The following is a 17,126-nucleotide window of genomic DNA, read 5'->3' as shown; positions in this document are numbered from 1 at the left end:
GAAAATTTTGAGGCACAAAAGTAATATTATTAAATATTAAATTTGGCAATCGTAGTTTTGTTGTGTATATTTAGGATTGATTTTAAATGTTTCCATACTTTTGATTTTGAGTACTTCTTGTTTTTTTCATTCAGATTTTCAAATATATTTGATTCCAATGCTGCTGATGAGAGGTTACTCCTTAAAAATATGTACAGTATATCGAAATTAACACTATTAAGATGTTTGGTATTTCTGTATTTTATGACTGCTGGGTCGATGCCATTGTTTATGGACCAAAGGTCCCTGAGGGTATTTACCAACTCAGTAGTCAGATCTCAAATTATATCATATCGCATTTATCAAAACTGCAGTATTATACATTTCACTAAAATACTCATGTTTCATTCTTTTTATTGCTCACAGTAAAACCTCTTGGCGATGGATTTGAGTTCATATTTCGATAGTTTTGATTTTGAGTACTTCTTGTTTACAATTAACATTTGGATTAAGATCTTCAAATGTATTTGATTCAAATGCTACTGATGCAAGACCAATCCTTGAAAATATGTACAGCATATCAAAATTTGCATTTTCAATATGATTGGTAATTTGTATTTCATGTACTTGCGCGTGAGCGAATAACTGTTAAATCCAAGGATGGTCTAAGTTGTAAAGCTGCTCTTCTTCTTTATACATTCTATAGAAGAGACTCGGAAATGTTAATACCACCATAACACGATCAGTGCCAATTCTTTCTCTTTTTCTTTACCGTTAAAGAACGGGTCAGGTATACTTTTTGCACGCATTTTAGTGAACTATTTGTGATGTCTGTCCAAATTTTTTTGATTTCCCGTTCATTGTATCGATGTCCTGTAATTTTGTTTAGGAAAACACATCCAGAAGCGTTAGGTTTATTGTAGGTAAATCCGCCATGATTTGTAATGTCTACTTTAGCTTTCAATCTGCATATCCCAGTAATAAATACATCCTCAAGCCAAAAAAATGGAATGCGTAAACTAACGGTATATAGCCTTTCCAAACTATCACCAGATATCACGTACGAGGTACCACTACAATATGGAGGATACTCAGTCCCACTGAACATTTTGGGAGGAGTATACCACTTTGAACTTTCGTTTTGTTCAGGTTTAGCTCCTGATATTTGAACTCCCATGACGGTATTATTTAATTTTCTGTATTTTAATACTTTTATGAGGAAGTCTAAGTTAACGAACATATCATCGTCTGCTTTCAGGAGGTACTTAGCGGACGAACAATATGTTAATGTCCATTTTAACATAGCAACGGATTTCAATGATAGATTTTTATATGAATCAACAAAGTCTTCTTGAATAATGTCATGATATTTTTTGCTTTCGTTTTTTATTTTTGCTTGAATGATATCGTTAGCTGCAGATCCCAACATAAACACAAGTTTTATTGCTGAGTTCGTCTTCACAACAGATCCCCACGTTTCACGAACTGTTTGTCGTTGTTCAAAGTTCCCCGGCGCTACGCAGACGACTACCATTAAATACACAGAGCCATTTGAAGATTGGCAAGTGTTGTTTTCTAAAATTGTGTAACTGAAGTCATGAAAGTTTACAATCGGCATAAACAATTTGAAGAAGAAGTAATCAAGTTGTTGGTAAAAATGCTCCCGACGATAAATGTGTGAGGTAAACGAGTTATTAATATCCAGTGAGAGGAAACTAAGAGTACAAACGACAAGCAAGATTGTGAATATTTTTCTATGATTCAGTCTTTTGTGAACTAAAATGGCTTCCAACAAGGTTCTGCATCTACAAATAAAAACAAAAATACGTGCTAAGACTACTATATATTTAAGCCTAGTATATCGGTTTTTCTGTACAGCATGAAGACTGATATGACCGAAACATAGTTTTCTGAATGCTATCCATCGTAGAGGGCATTACTATACGCTATCAAGGCCGTTTTAAGGTACTTTGTAATACAATATGTTTGACGTACGTTTCCATCTTATCAAAGTTATACAATTTAATTTCCTCTTCCAATGTATCTTTTTATTGTCTGCATCTTCTATAGTTTGAAAATTATAGGATTGGTGTCACTGTATTAAACGTCATACATATAACATTGACCTTAAACACAAGGCCGTAGCCAAGGGTGTGCAACGGGTGCGATGACACCCCTTTAAAAACTTTGACTGACATCTTAGCCTGTTATTAAAGAGAAATCATACCAGATAACTAAGTAAAATTGCTTATCAGTGATCAATTCATTTAGAATACCTGGCTACGGCCCTGAAGCATAATCAATTCAATGAGCTATGTAGATATAAGGACAATATCGTAATATTTTTGTGTATTTTGTGTAACATTCGGCGGGTGTTCCCCTAATGCTTACTTTACCGGTGCACCTGATCCATGCTCTCAGTTTTCAGTGGAGTTCGAGTTGCTCATAGGTTTTTGTCACTTTCTTTATATTATTTTGGTTATTTTATGTTCTTTGTTGTGTGTGTCTGTTTTCCGTGTCTGGTCTTTGTCCCTGGATTGCATTCTTTTGATTCTCTCTAGAATCTTCTATTGATTACTCTTTTAATAGGCTTTGTAAAAATAAAAACAAATGTAGAAATGCCATTATCTTATTCCAGATAACATTAATGAAAAATTATCACTGCATTCTACTACTGACAGTGACTTTAAAATGGTATGATTGGTGATCCATTTATTGGTGTTTTATATAGGAACAATTGCAACTTATGTATTGGCAAACCATTTAAAACACTTTTTCCATATTTTGTTGACATGGTTCGAAACGGCTGAGATTTAAAAGGAGTGCCCTAATCTTGGATCCAAAACTGTTCATCACAATATGCATCCTATTCACTCGTGTTTATAATACAATATCAATAACGAATTTGCTTGAATTTTGATGGACAAATATTTTATCCAATCAAACGGGTGTTATTTATAAAATTCACTTATACGTGTGAATGATCTTTTTTCCAAAACATATTTCACATTATTCCTGAAGGAGGGTAAGGGACACAACTCGTACAAATCATTGGAACGTTTTTATTTACTATTTTACATCAATCTCATGTAAGCATCAAAGTAACTTGGACTGATTTCACTCTGATTCAAAGGAAAGCGTGAAAGGCTTTGGTGAAATTGAATATGATACAAAAATATCACTGATTTATATCCCTTACCCTAGGTCTACCTCCGTTTTTTCTTATTCCTTTTGCATGGAGATATGTTAGTAACAATACATTTATCTGGTTATCTGGTGCTTTCCTCATTAGCATTTTACTATATATTTGTTTTATAATGTACATGTAGACAAGATGAATATTTCGGAATTGTTAATCATTTAGTTGAAGAATTAATACAATTAACTGGAAAAATATACATAGCTAAGCGGGCAACAACAAATAAGTTTCATCCAACAATGTAAAAATCACAAGTAATAAGATTTATCAACAGATAAAACAATTTAATCAAAGAGTAATCAAGGGAACCAAGGTTATAGCGGTAATCAAAAGAATGTAATCCAGGGACAAAAACCAGACATGGAAAACAGACATACACAACAAAGAACCGAAAGTCACTAATATCATACATACAAAGTAACAAAAGTAAATGAGCAACTCGGACTCCACTAAAAACTGGGAGCATGGACCAGGTGCACCGGTAGGGTAAGCGTCCTCTGCTTTTCTAGAAACACCCACCGAGTTGAAAGTGACAATAAGTTGTATTAAGTACTATATGATACAGAAAATAATTCTGATATCGCTCCGACATGATAAATTTATATTTTTTTCAACCAAGCATTCACTGCAATTTAGGCTGGTTTCCAGTCAGATTCAACAGAATGCTTAATTTTGGTCAAAATGTACACGTAAAGGTTGTTCAACTCACCACAACATTCTTTTTTTCAAGTCTTTTTTGTAAGTTTTATTTTATATTATTAGCTGCTGCTTTGATAATTATGTATTTCATTAGTTGTTTATCGAACAACTGTAGCCATAACTTGATACACGTCAGTCCATGTACCCTTCTATAATAAACGAGCAATTTTCACGATTTGAAAATAAACAAGGAGTTTCAATCAAAACCATGTTTTTCCATAAAGGTAATGTCAAAAATAGTTTTAGGTGCACGAACTTTAGTACACCAGACATGTCAAACTAACAAGAGAAGACTTTTTCTACTTTCATTTTTATTTTGGGATCATCAAATAAATCCCTTTTCTGAAGCATTGCATCAAATGCAAAAAATCCACACAAAAAAAAGCACACTATAATGTTTAGCCTAAATGTTTTGACGCACACTCGCTCAGTTGCAATACAAGTCTGATACCTTAAGTATCATGTATTTATTAAAGTAATTATGTGTTCGTAAGATATAACAGTCGATTATCAATGATTTGTAAGACAATTCATGTTTTGTGCAGCTCTTTCAAGAATAGTAAATGAATTAATATGTCAATAACCTAAATGGATTTAACAGTTTTCTAAGTTATTTTTATGATTAACACTTCCGGCTTATAACTTAGGGTATTTTATTGTTCACATATACAGCAGTAGAAGAAACTGATACCCAGTTAATTGTTATTCATTCATCTTTGTTGTAATTTCAACATTAAAGAACATTAGCTATAAAACATGTATCATTGTGAACATGAAGCTAGAGGAAGAGGTGTATCATGTTCATACTTTGTACGATAGCAAATATAGATTATGGTATGGTTGTTCTGTGTTTTCCAACACAATATCTTGGTCTCATCAAAATGTACCAAGTGGACCGGGTTCCTGAATTCGTCCCAGTTCAAACCTCAAGCGTTCTTTGATTATTAGTTAACAGCATATCAAAGAGATTTCGGGGTGGAGGTGAATATTTGAATTGTATTTGAATCAATTGTCTACTACGTCAGTTCAGATGATTTTGGGTTTTTTTATTGACACCTGGTGTAAAACACGGGCAAGCTCTGTGCACGGCAGTTCGTTTTCTTCACCTTACCTCATCTTGCCTGCAGAAAAAAAAATGTACTGTGACCATCACATCCACTTATACACAGTTATTCATTATTACAGAAATTGTTAAAAAAAAAGAATGAATTATAATGTAATAGCTACAAAATTGAATTTATGATGTACGTAGACGTACATGAGTTCATATGAGTCAACTGCACACGAGTTTATTCCGCTGTGGAGTTTTGGTTTTGTTGCTTGGTGTGTTGAATCTTTGATTAACATGAAATTGATATAAAGTTCTTTTATCCAAGTAACGAATGACAGACGCAAGACACACAATATGTGTTTGTCCCGTTGAGCTAAAAGACACGAGCAATACAAACGCTTTTTGTGGTACTTGATTTATAAAAATGAAATGCAAAATATTCTTTTGCAAAAAATTATATATTTAAAAAATAACAATTGAGTTCAAATCTATTTTTGATCCAATGGTAGTAAAGGCCTCACACCTTTGGTCAACTTTGGTCAGCAAAGAAATCCAGAAATAAAGATTTTGTCAACGTAATAATTGAAAAGTTCAATAGGCGCACTAAGATCGTTTTACTTCCAACTTACCTGCTATCAGGTCGTGTCTTGTCAAGGCAGTATGATGAGATAGCATGATAAGGTCACAAGTACTCGTAGACATCTCCCTTTTTATCAACGATTAGTATAAGTGCAAGTTGTTTTTGCTTGTTTGTTTGTTTGATAAGGGAGTAGATTCCCCTACGGGATGTGTATTCAATTTAATCAGTAATAACCATTTTAAAAAGGACAATTAACTTGGTTGTTGTTTAAAATAAGTGATATGCAAATTAATTCATACTTCTGAAGGACATGGTAAAGAAGGGGATCCAAACTAGATAACTCCATGTAAATAAATAAAAATTGAAACATGAATCATAAGATATAGTAAAACAAAACAATATTCGATGCTAGTGTATAAAATCAAGAAACGTATGTGGTTATTTAATCAACAACATTGAAACAAGAAAGTAAAGTCGGTATATGAAGTCATAAAACTAGGGTCAAAAACGAGGAAAATTATTTTCTTCGAAAAGAAAGGAAATAAAGAAACAATGAATAACGTTTTCAAAATTAATTTATCAATACGAAATACTTGAATAAAAAATACAAAAACAAACGACAAAAATATAGCAAAGCAAAACAGAAAAAAAACAAGGAAGCTGCTACTACTATCAAGAGTTAATGTTACATGTATCGCTCATATAAAAAGTGTATAAAAAAAAAATTCTGACATGGATATACTAAATGACAAACACGAAGTCAACTGTGCCTCATTTGCTTTCGATTCTTATGATGAGCATATGATTATCCTAAAGTAATAATACCGTAATTAACCAATAACATATTCACATAAAATATATAAACTTGTTGGCATATGATTGTCAAATATTTGTGAAAACAAATGTTAATCATATTGCGCTTTATTCTTATGATAATCATATGATTCTAATATGTGGCACCTTGGCTGTATATGTCTTAAATGTGAGAAAAATAGGAAAACTAAGAGACCCATTATCACCACATCACACTTTATTAACGCGTTTTTCTTTTATATGTATACTTACAACCAAAAAGTTCACGATGTGTGTTTTGTTTATTCTCGCCAGACGAAAAAATCCATATAAATAATATAGGTTGTAGCAGTTGGCTGCGTGTTAGTTGTTAAAACAAATGAATAATTTCAGAATGGAGCAAAAAATGGTTTTAATTATTTTCAAAGTAATTTTTATAAATAGATTCAGATTTTGTTTATGAATAAGCATGGCTTGGTTTATTGGAAAGTTAGCAGTTAAAAAGACCCCTTACAATAATTTATTTTAAATGTTATTTGTAGCATCGTATTTATACTATTCTTTGAAAAAAATAGTATGTTCATAAGTACGGTGTGTAATTTCATTTTAGTTTAATTGTCATTTATTTTGCCAACATTTTATTTTTTTATAAATTTATTTAAAAAAAAAAGACTTATAGATTTTTTATATAGTTGACGGAATTTTAATGAAAACATCTGACGTAGAATCACTATTGCATTGTTTCCTAATGTGTCGTGGGCTTGGTTGAAAGATAGTGACTAAAAACTGTCTACGCGTTAGAATGAATTTTAAAAGGATAGAACCTAACACCTTCCGCACGTACGGAGAGCTCGTTACAACGAGACCTCCGAGGCGATCGATTTAGATAAGTTCGCAACAATTGAAAATCTAGACAAATTTGTGTATTCTTCATATAAAAAGGTTTCAAAACAAATTAATCGCCATGAATCTTCTTGCATTTTCATTAATCTCATGGTTCCATAGAATAATCTTGTCTTGGCTTGTTCATATTATTTCAAACATCTTTGCACGCCTGTTTGCAAGGATGAATTCTAGGGCTGGTTTCCCGCGTTTAACATTTTAAAACTTTGTTTAATAGAGAAGAAATTTGATTTTCTGGAAATTCGTTATTAAAGAATAAATCATTTGAAAATATATTAAACCAATTAATTTGATTTTGTAAAGTAAATTTGCTTATAATATTTTTGTATTAACTAACCTTTGCTTCAAATAACTAAATCCAAGATTCCTCCTGGCGCGGAATATTTTATTAATTTTTATAACGAAAAATCGCAACATTGCCACCTTTGTTATGCGTCGTAAATCAGGAATTTCAATTGATTTTTAAAAGTCTTAATCAATACGACACCGGGTGTACTTGTTGTTATTCAATAACTAAAAAACAATTTAATTGACAATATTACAAACGTAAAATTATCAAAAATTCAAGAGGTTTTATTGAAGCTTTTGCATTAGAAACGAATTGTTCATCCGTGGTAGACGGAAGCGGAAAGGGGATCTATGACACGATTAACAATTCGGTTCTCATGTTGCAGATGGAAACACCACATCGATCCACTAGCGAGTTCACGATTCGATTACGACTATAAAACTTTTGTAGTGAAGATTTTCTTCTTGTTGCTAATCAACCCCGTACAAGAAGCTTAATGTAAGAAGTATTGCACGTTCAAAAAGTCCAAAAAGCCCTGGTACAACGTAAATTGAATTTTGGTATGAAAATCTCGTATGCAAGTGCTGTAGGGATGTTGCCACATATATAATGAAAGTTTACGATCATCGCGTTTGTTGTATAGTTTGATCATGAGTATCATTTGATCAGTTTGTAAGAATATATATGACAATATATGAGGCTGACTTCATACTGTCTGTAGTGTCCTTTATTTCAAGTTGATAAACTTTGATAAACTGACAGAATTTCAAATTTTCAAGAATTTACTTTTTTGCATTTAGTATGCCATAGTGTCGTTTATTTAGTGTGCGATCTAAAAAATGTTGCTTCCATATACATTTGAAGTAATGAAAATACAAAATAAGTCTGTGAAAACAGACAACTGAAGCTTGCTTTCTCCAATGTCAGTCTTTTGGATAGAAAAGCTTTTTGCTGGCTACTATGTTCTTTTAAGTACAGCTAAAGCTACATCGCTTAAATGCCTAGTATCAATAATCATTCCTGTCACGCTTTGTTACAATATATATTGTGATTTTGAAAGGATGCTGAACAAAATGAAAAACGTTTATGGACTACGTTCACAAAATGATTACATAAGTGCATTAAACCAATATTATAGAATAGCTAAATAGCAAGAGATATACGAACAATTATGTGTGGGATTAGAGTAGTCAGAATAAAATATGACCAAAATTAAAAATAGGGCTTTAATAGAAAATTAGGTTACAGTCTTGCATTTCATATCCCTGAACGGATGTACGTCAATACACGGAGGGTATCAAAATAGCTTGTTTTTTTTGTTTTGTTTGTCTCTTTACAAAGTAATGTTTTGTCAAAGAGTAATCAAAGGAACCAAGGTTATGGCGGTAATCAAAAGAATGTAATCCAGGGACAAAGACCAGACATGGAAAACAGATATACGCAACAAAGAACACGAAGTTACTAAAATCATACATAAAAAGTAACAAAAGCAAATGAGCAACTCGGACTCCACTAATATTTATCGGATCAGTCACCTATTAAAGTGGTTAATAGTTCCGGCTCGAGAACACCTTTTGGGCATATTCTAAAGAAAAAACGTTTTTGTCAAAATGATTGAAGTGTATATAATGTTTCGACATTTACAAGAGAATATTTTTATTTGCCTCATATCAGGAAGCTTAATGCGGAAACAGTTTAGGCATTCACCATATAAATAATTGAAGCTATCTGTTAGTGGCTTTTAAATCGTTTTACATGTACATTACAATATCTAACAGATGGAATTAAAATTCTTTAGAAGTGTATACCGAACAATATGTCTAATACAGATGCAAACAATATTCAATTGAAAAATTATGATATGAGACAGATATGAGACGCGCGCACGTTTTTAACTCTTTGAAGAAAAAGATTAATTATATTTTCTTTAAAGAAACTGCTGAGCAATGGTAAAATGACATGATAACATTCCACTTAAAGGTTGCAATGTTGTATCACGTTTTTCTTTATCATTTTGAAAGGTCCTTTGCCGATACATTGCTCACTTCAGTGTGTGATGGGTTAGATACTAAGACCGTCCGCGCGAGACCTGAGAAAAAAAACCCTCTACTAAGTCTAAATTATAAATGCTCCCAGTTTTTATTTTGTGGATCGAGTCCGTCTTGCTCATTTACTATTGTTTCTTCTTACGTGTTATTTTGTTTATTTCATATTCTTTGTTGTTTGTGTCATTATCCCTGTCTAGCACTTACCCTAGGAATATATTCTTTTGATTTCCGCTCGGATCTTGGTTCCATTAATTAATCTTATTCCCAGACAAAGTCAGATGATATGAATTGTCAGAACTATGATACATGTTTGCGATGACATCTAATGCTGAATATATAATTTACACTATTATACTTCTATTCCCAATACTCAGTTAAAATCCCGTCTTAAAAACATTACACATCGTTGTTTTTTCCAAAAAAAGATGGTACACCTAGATACAATTATATATCCCTCGGTAGAGATTCCTCATACTTTGAAAGAAATAATTCTAAATCATCTTCTAAATATACAGAAGAAGATGTTTAAAAATGCTGGAATTTTTAATTGACAACATATTTGTCCAGTGAGGTGGACGCGTTTTTCAACAAACAGTTGGCATTCAAAGGGGAACAAATTGTGCTCCTCTACTTGCTGACCTATTCCTTCCCTCTTATGATACTTACTTTATAGCTGATCTTATACGGAAGAAAGGACATCGGTTTGCTAGATCCTTTAATCTCAGTTTCCGCTATATAGATGATATATTATCTTTAAACAATCCTAATTTCGGGATACATCGCATCTACCCAAAAGAACTTGAGATAAAGGATACTACAGACACTGTGAGATCAGCCTCATATCTTGACCTACTCTTAGAAATCGATGGTAAAGGAAAACTATTGACCAAACTTTACGACAAACATGATGACTTTTCATTCAGAATTGCCAACTTTCCTTTCATCTGTGGCAACATCCCGAACTCATGGATCGTTACGATGTATCCATCTGCGCCATGAAAACTACTTTGTTCAACGTGTTATTGTTTTCCTTTCCTCTTTCGTCTTCCTCAGACTTGACTTTTTATGAGGAACTCGGCGGGTGTTTCTAGAAAAGCAGAGGACGCTTACCCTACCGGTGCACCTGGTCCATGATCCCTGTTTTAGTGGAGTCAGAGTTGCTCATATGCTTTTTTTACTTTGTATGTATGATTTTAATTACTTAATGTTCTTTGTAGTGTATGTCTGTTTTCCATGTCTGGTCTTTGTCCCTAGATTACATTTTTTCGATTATCGCTATAACCTTGGTTGCCTTGATTACTTTTATCCTTACTTCAGGAAAGTTTTTTTTCATGAAAGATTTTAGTAGCACTCCACCTAAGAATAATTGAAAACATGATTCATGGTTGGAAAGCCTACATATTTTTGTTTTTGATATTTTGTTTAAAGCAACATGCGGCTTTTCATACAACCCTTGTTCATAGACGAAACAAGTTATATAGAATGCACTGCAGAATTCAAAATTAAGGAAGATAAGTCTGTAAATGACACTAAAATACAATAGGATTATCTCCTAAGAACAGACAGATTAATATGAATAAATATACATTTCATCATATATGGACATATAAAGCAACTTAATAACAAAAATAAAAATGTGTAGCCTTTTTAAGTGTATCAAATTTTACAGAATATGCATGATTCTTACAAAGACTGCTACTTGATATACTTAAAAAGGTCTATTGATAGTTCCATAATTAGTATATGCTATAAAATCTAAAATTTACATGCTTTCAGAAATTTATAATAAACTGGACAAAATTATTAGTTTAGATATTATAATGTAGTACGTCATGCTCTTGTAAACATATTAGTTTTGTATGGGTATGCGTGTTGTATATTTTCTTGTAAAGTAACTTCATGTTCTTTTACGAAAACTGCATCCGTAGGTTCAGTAAACACGGCAACAAAATAAATGTAGAGGGTATAAATATCAGTTTAATTTTAGTCATGGAGTGCAAGCCTTTTCAACTTTCACCCTTGAAACGATTGAGGAGCGTAATTTAGTTTAATTTTAATTTTGTGTCATAGTACCAAAAGTATTTTAATCTAAACAAAGCCATCAAAACGCACATAACGTCTCACGAATCACAACTTCTCACTTTTGTTGTAAATCAGCACCTGTTTTAAAGAGTAATGAAGGGAACCAAGGTTATAGCGGTAATCAAAAGAATGTAATCCAGAGACAAAAACCAGACATGGAAAACAGACATACACAACAAAGAACCGAAAGTCACTAATATCATACATACAAAGTAACAAAAGCAAATGAGCAACTTGGACTCCACTAAAAACTGGGAGCATTAACAAGGTGCACCGGTAGGGTAAGCGTCCTCTGCTTTTCTGGAAACACCCGCCGAGTTGCTCATAAAAAGTCAAGTCCGGGGTAGACAAACGAGGAAAGGAAAACTATGAACCGTTGAATAAATCAGTTTTCATTGTGCAGATAGATACACCATAACGATCCACGAGTTCATGATGACGACCATAAAACTTCTGTAGTGATGACTTCAATCTTGTAGCAACATAGCCCTGTTCCAGAAGCCTATTTGTTAGAGTTCTAGCGCGATACAAAAATTCAGATGAACAATTTCTTCAAATGAACTTCAAGGACCCTAAATCCTTGTATATTAGTACCATTATATATCACAGTCTATAATTGACAGTTAAGGTACAAACACGACAATAAAACATATATACACGGAAAATTAAGAAAATTTAGTGAATACGGCAACAAAGTACAGGTAAACTAGCTTATCGCCGAAATGCTCATAAAAATGTAAATTGTAATTATGATTTATCAAATGGTTAAGAATTGGCAATATCCTTTAATGTGAATAACTGTATAAAAAGTATTTTAATGTAAAACGGCAACCAAAAGCACAAACAAGAAATATAGAAAGAAAATTTTACAGAGTGTTGCCTGATTTTGATATATTAAAATATTTTCAAGCTGCATGGCTTGAACCATTAGTAAAAATGACTTTTTATTCTAATGTCTATCTTGAAAAATCAATTAAAGTTACTTAAAGCCACTAATCTAAAATATATTGAATATCGCATGTGTCTTATTTTTTTCCCAACAGCATATACAGTGCACCAACTTGAATAATAAGACATGGTACTTAACTATTGCGAAATGAACTTTTCTTTTTGTGGACATGAAGGTTATAATTGTGACATTTGTAAGCTAGTTTCCTTAAGTTATTTTTGTATGTTTATAAAATCCGTTTAATTATTTATTATGCAAATATTACGTTAACATATTGGTCTGCCTTTTTAGCACAGTTGTCAAGTTATCAATTTAATAGACCTTGTATAAAAGGTATTTGTGCTGGCGGAGACATAATTATAATAGTTTAATGTAAAATTGAATCCGCATTTAATAGCAAAATAATTCATTACCTTTAACTTTAAGCATCAAGACAAATCTTGTAAATCGTAACTGAAAGTTCGCGTTAAGTGGTTGCATTCAAAATAACTGCAAGGAATAGTGTTAAAATTAGTAGAAGTATTTTTAGAAGTAAGCTTCTTACAATGTTTTTTACTCTAAGACCATTCATACGGTTAATGTTTGTATCATTTTGATGAATTTACTGTATAAAAATGTTGCTAAAAGACGCTCTGATTCAGACCTGAATATTTGGAATTTGTAATGTAATCAATGGTTTATCAAGATATATTTGTAATTGAAAGACCGAGGCCATGACAAAAACTTTTCATCTGGTTGTATTTTCAGTCAATTCTTATATTCTTGTATACTAAACAGATGTGATTTCTTACTTTCTATAGATCTAAATGATTTTAAATTCGTTTGTTGATCGCTGATAAATACATGTATTAATTGCCAGTAAAATGTAATCCACATACCTTGTTCATGTAAACAGAATCACTATTTTGGTACAATAAAGGAATTCGTATAAAGTAACAGAATGATTTTAATTATTATATTATAATATTCAAAGTACTTAGGCCTACAAAGTACAAAGACAGAATATTCTGATTAAAAAAGAGTAAAATTGAAAAAAAAAAAAAACAAGTGTCCACAACAAAGAATGGTGCAACTGTAAAGATGAAGATATCAACATTATTGCCATCTTATCGTTCTTTTGAATTGATATATAAATGTTCAAATATAAAACGTGCAAGTTTTACATATATGAGTAAAAATCCTAATAAATAGGATTAGTTTAAGTATCATTTTCATTACACAGGAATTTATGATGTAAAAGAGACCAATGTGATTGTAGATTGTTTGTACCGATTGTTACCTTTGAATCACTCACCTTGACTTATGAGCAACGCAAGCCCGTTCTAGTTTTTTTAAAAAAATGGCTACAAGAAAAACCCTTACCACTGAACAGAGCAAAAAATATGAATTCACAATTAATACCAAAATGACAAATTTATGTTGATAGGCTTTGCCAATAAAAGGACCAGTTCATTCAAAACATAAAAAAAACCGGTACTTACAATTAGTCTACGTGTAAGTAGCATCATTATCAATAGAACTGAGAAAGTCCTTCACAAATGAGTGACATTGAAAACATATTATGGGTTCTAACAAGTTTAACTAAATAGTTTTGAGTTTTTATGCTATACGAAATATATAGAATTTCGGAGTAATTAGTTTACCCGTATGTGTTTTTTTTTAAACTTGGACACATTTAAAACATGTTTTTGACTATATTCACTTTAAATATTATAATTTACCATAACAAAAACATGGTTAAAAGAGTTGCTACCTAGTAGCTTTAACAGAAGAGCAAGGCTTTGCGTAGGAGTCAATTAAGCATTTTTAATGGGGTAACAAACAAATATATTTCGCAGAAGGCAGACTAAAGAGTTACGCAATGAAATGTCACAAAGGAACACGTTCAAATGTATTTTAAAAAGTATTCGCCCAAAGATATTTATTTTTTTCTCCCTTGTTAATGCCCTTCTAGCGAGCTCAAAGGAAGCAAAATTGCGAAGTATGTGATAATAGTTTGAGTACATCGACATTTTGATGCACAAAAATTGAAGTTAAAATCGAGTTTTTAAACATATGATTTTTATGCAGTCCCCTTTTTTACAATTCATGCTTAAATCTAGTCTGCCAAGTTAGCAATCAAAATTCTAGCCAGAAGAAAATTTTACTCTTCTTAAGTCACTTGAGTAAAAGCTGACTTACACTTGAAAAGTCAGGCCTAGTCTTGAATAAAACTAAAAATACATAAAAAACTAAATGAACAGGCCTTGTCGTGACGTACTTAAACATACATAAAAACTATGTGAGAAAACCTCATTATTACATACTAAAACATATAAAAAACTAAGTAAGCAAACCTCGACATGACGTACTAAAAACATACATATTTATGAACGAGCCTGTTCATGACGTACTAAAACATATAAACAATACGTACTTAAGGACAACAAAAACTAAGTGATCAAGCCTCATTATGAAGTCAACAAACACTGAGTGAACAAGACACGTCATGACGTCATCTAAGACACATCAAAACCTAAGTAAAGACCTTGACATATGACATGTATTTAGTTTATAAGAGCTTAGAAAGTATGCGAATGCTCGTTCCGAAACATTTTTTATTCCAAAAATGCCGTAGGAAAATAGTAAATTCTATCTTCTCATTTCGCCAATTTAAGTAATATTGTATTTTAAAAATTTGGCATCCAATTAGCCTTTCTCCAGATATTAATATCTAAAGTATACCGATACACATATTTCACTTACCTTTGTTTAAAAAACATGGCTCCGATGTTATTCACGAATCGGTTCATTCCTAATAGCACTATGTACACTACAAACAAAAACGTAATTCAAAACTGATAACAAAATTATTTATGAACTATCATTAATTTTGTTTATCTGCAATGTGTACTAAATTCTTTAATCTGCAGTTTTGGTTGCTGATAACAAACTGGCCTGACCATGTAGGTTATTTTATCGGATTACTACAGAATTCTTCACTTTTTCAACTGATGTGATAGTTGGTTTTATTTTGTTATTGTGTATGAGCGTTGCTAAATGCATTTCTTTTTTGGTTAAGTGGTTAAAATTTATTGATTTTTTTACATCGATTTTACGGTTTTTCATTATTTTTGTGTTGAGTCTGACTTAATCACTCATTACAATTTTAGTTGATTCAATTCCTTGATTTATTGTTTTTGGTTTGCTTAGTGAATGGGGATATACTTTCATAGCCTGGTGTGGGAATAGTGATCATATATAGCCTGGTGTGGGAATAGTGACCATGTATAGCCTGGTGTGGGAATAGTGATCATGTATAACCTGGTGTAGGAATAGTGATCATATATAAAGCCTGGTGTGGGAATAGTGATCATGTATAGCCTGGTGTGGAATAGTGACCATGTATAGCTTGGTGTGGGAATAGTGATTATACATAGCCTGGTGTGGGAATAGTGATCATGTATAGACTGGTGTGGGAATAGTGATCATGTATAGCCTGGTATGGGAATAGTGATAATGTATAGCCTGGTGTAGGAATAGTGACCATGTATAGCCTGGTGTGGGAATAGTGATCATGTATAACCTGGTGTAGGAATAGTGATCATATATAAAGCCTGGTGTGGGAATAGTGATCATGTATAGCCTGGTGTGGAATAGTGACCATGTATAGCTTGGTGTGGGAATAGTGATTATATATAGCCTAGTGTGGGAATAGTGATCATGTATAGACTGGTGTGGGAATAGTGATCATGTATAGCCTGGTGTGGGAATAGTGATCATGTATAGCCTGGTGTAGGAATAGTGATCATATATAGCCTGGTGTGGGAATAGTGATCATGTATAGCCTGGTGTGGGAATAGTGATCATGTATAACCTGGTGTAGGAAAAGTGATCATATATAAAGCCTGGTGTGGGAATAGTGATCATGTATAGCCTGGTGTGGAATAGTGACCATGTATAGCCTTGTGTGGGAATAGTGATTATATATAGCCTAGTGTGGGAATAGCAATCATGTATAGCCTGGAGTAGGAATAGTGAATATATATAGCCTGGTGTGGGAATAGTGATCATGTATAGCCTGGTGTGGGAATAGTGAATATATATAGCCTGGTGTGGGAATAGTGATCACATATAGCCTGGTGTGGAATAGTGATCATGTATAGCCTGGTGTGGGAATAGTGATCACATATAGCCTGGTGTGGAATAGTGATCATGTATACCCTGGTGTGGGAATAGTGATCATGTATATCCTGGTGTGGGAATAGTGATCATGTATAGCCTGGTGTGGAAATAGTGATCATATATAGCCTGGTGTGGGAATAGAGATCAAGTATTTATATAGGTTGGTTTAGTAATATAGGCATATGCTTTGATTGACTTTAGGTTGTTTATCATATATTCTGCTTAGCTTCGTTTACTTTCTTTGATTTTGATTTATCAGTTATTGTGGTATTTGTTTATAGGTATAGCGTAGATTTAGTTGACTAGTGTTATACTTTTGTAATATAAATATATTTTTGTTAGCTTTGGTTTCATATTGAGGAGATAAATAAGTTTTAATTTAAAGTTTGAT

The 17,126-nt window shown here is 32.4% G+C and overlaps 1 protein-coding gene across 6 annotated transcripts; it reads right to left on the bottom strand.

The window, feature by feature from the left end:
* Positions 1 to 376: 376 nt before the first annotated feature.
* Positions 377 to 15,458, bottom strand: LOC148607809 (beta-1,3-galactosyltransferase 1-like). 6 transcript variants are annotated; one of them, XM_088545406.1, is made up of 3 exons: positions 5,558 to 7,465; positions 4,989 to 4,998; positions 377 to 1,784 (listed from the first exon to the last, which is right to left on the bottom strand). In XM_088545406.1, the coding sequence occupies exons 1-3, from the start codon at positions 5,628 to 5,630 to the stop codon at positions 722 to 724; spliced, it is 1,146 nt and encodes a 381-aa protein (XP_088401532.1). In that variant the 5' UTR covers positions 5,631 to 7,465; the 3' UTR covers positions 377 to 721. The 6 variants fall into 6 exon arrangements, 3 of the variants coding, with proteins under 3 accessions (XP_088401532.1, XP_088401534.1, XP_088401533.1); XR_015915211.1 differs by lacking the exons at positions 377 to 1,784; positions 5,558 to 7,465 and adding exons at positions 14,753 to 14,784; positions 15,317 to 15,400 and having other exon boundaries at positions 4,172 to 4,998; XM_088545408.1 differs by lacking the exons at positions 4,989 to 4,998; positions 5,558 to 7,465 and adding an exon at positions 15,317 to 15,458.
* Positions 15,459 to 17,126: the final 1,668 nt, after the last annotated feature.

The sequence above is a fragment of the Perna viridis genome, chromosome 9, assembly GCF_037379345.1.
Source record: "Perna viridis isolate PV_CMFRI_1.1 ecotype Kerala chromosome 9, ASM3737934v1, whole genome shotgun sequence".
Classification (NCBI taxonomy): domain Eukaryota; kingdom Metazoa; phylum Mollusca; class Bivalvia; order Mytilida; family Mytilidae; genus Perna; species Perna viridis.
Note: the sequence above shows the minus strand (reverse complement) of the source record. Positions and strands in the feature narration are given on the sequence as shown.

What these genes read in the sequence shown, in the direction of transcription:
- LOC148607809 (XM_088545406.1), bottom strand. Translation starts at nt 5,630, where the DNA reads ATGTCTACGAGTACTTGTGACCTTATCATGCTATCTCATCATACTGCC.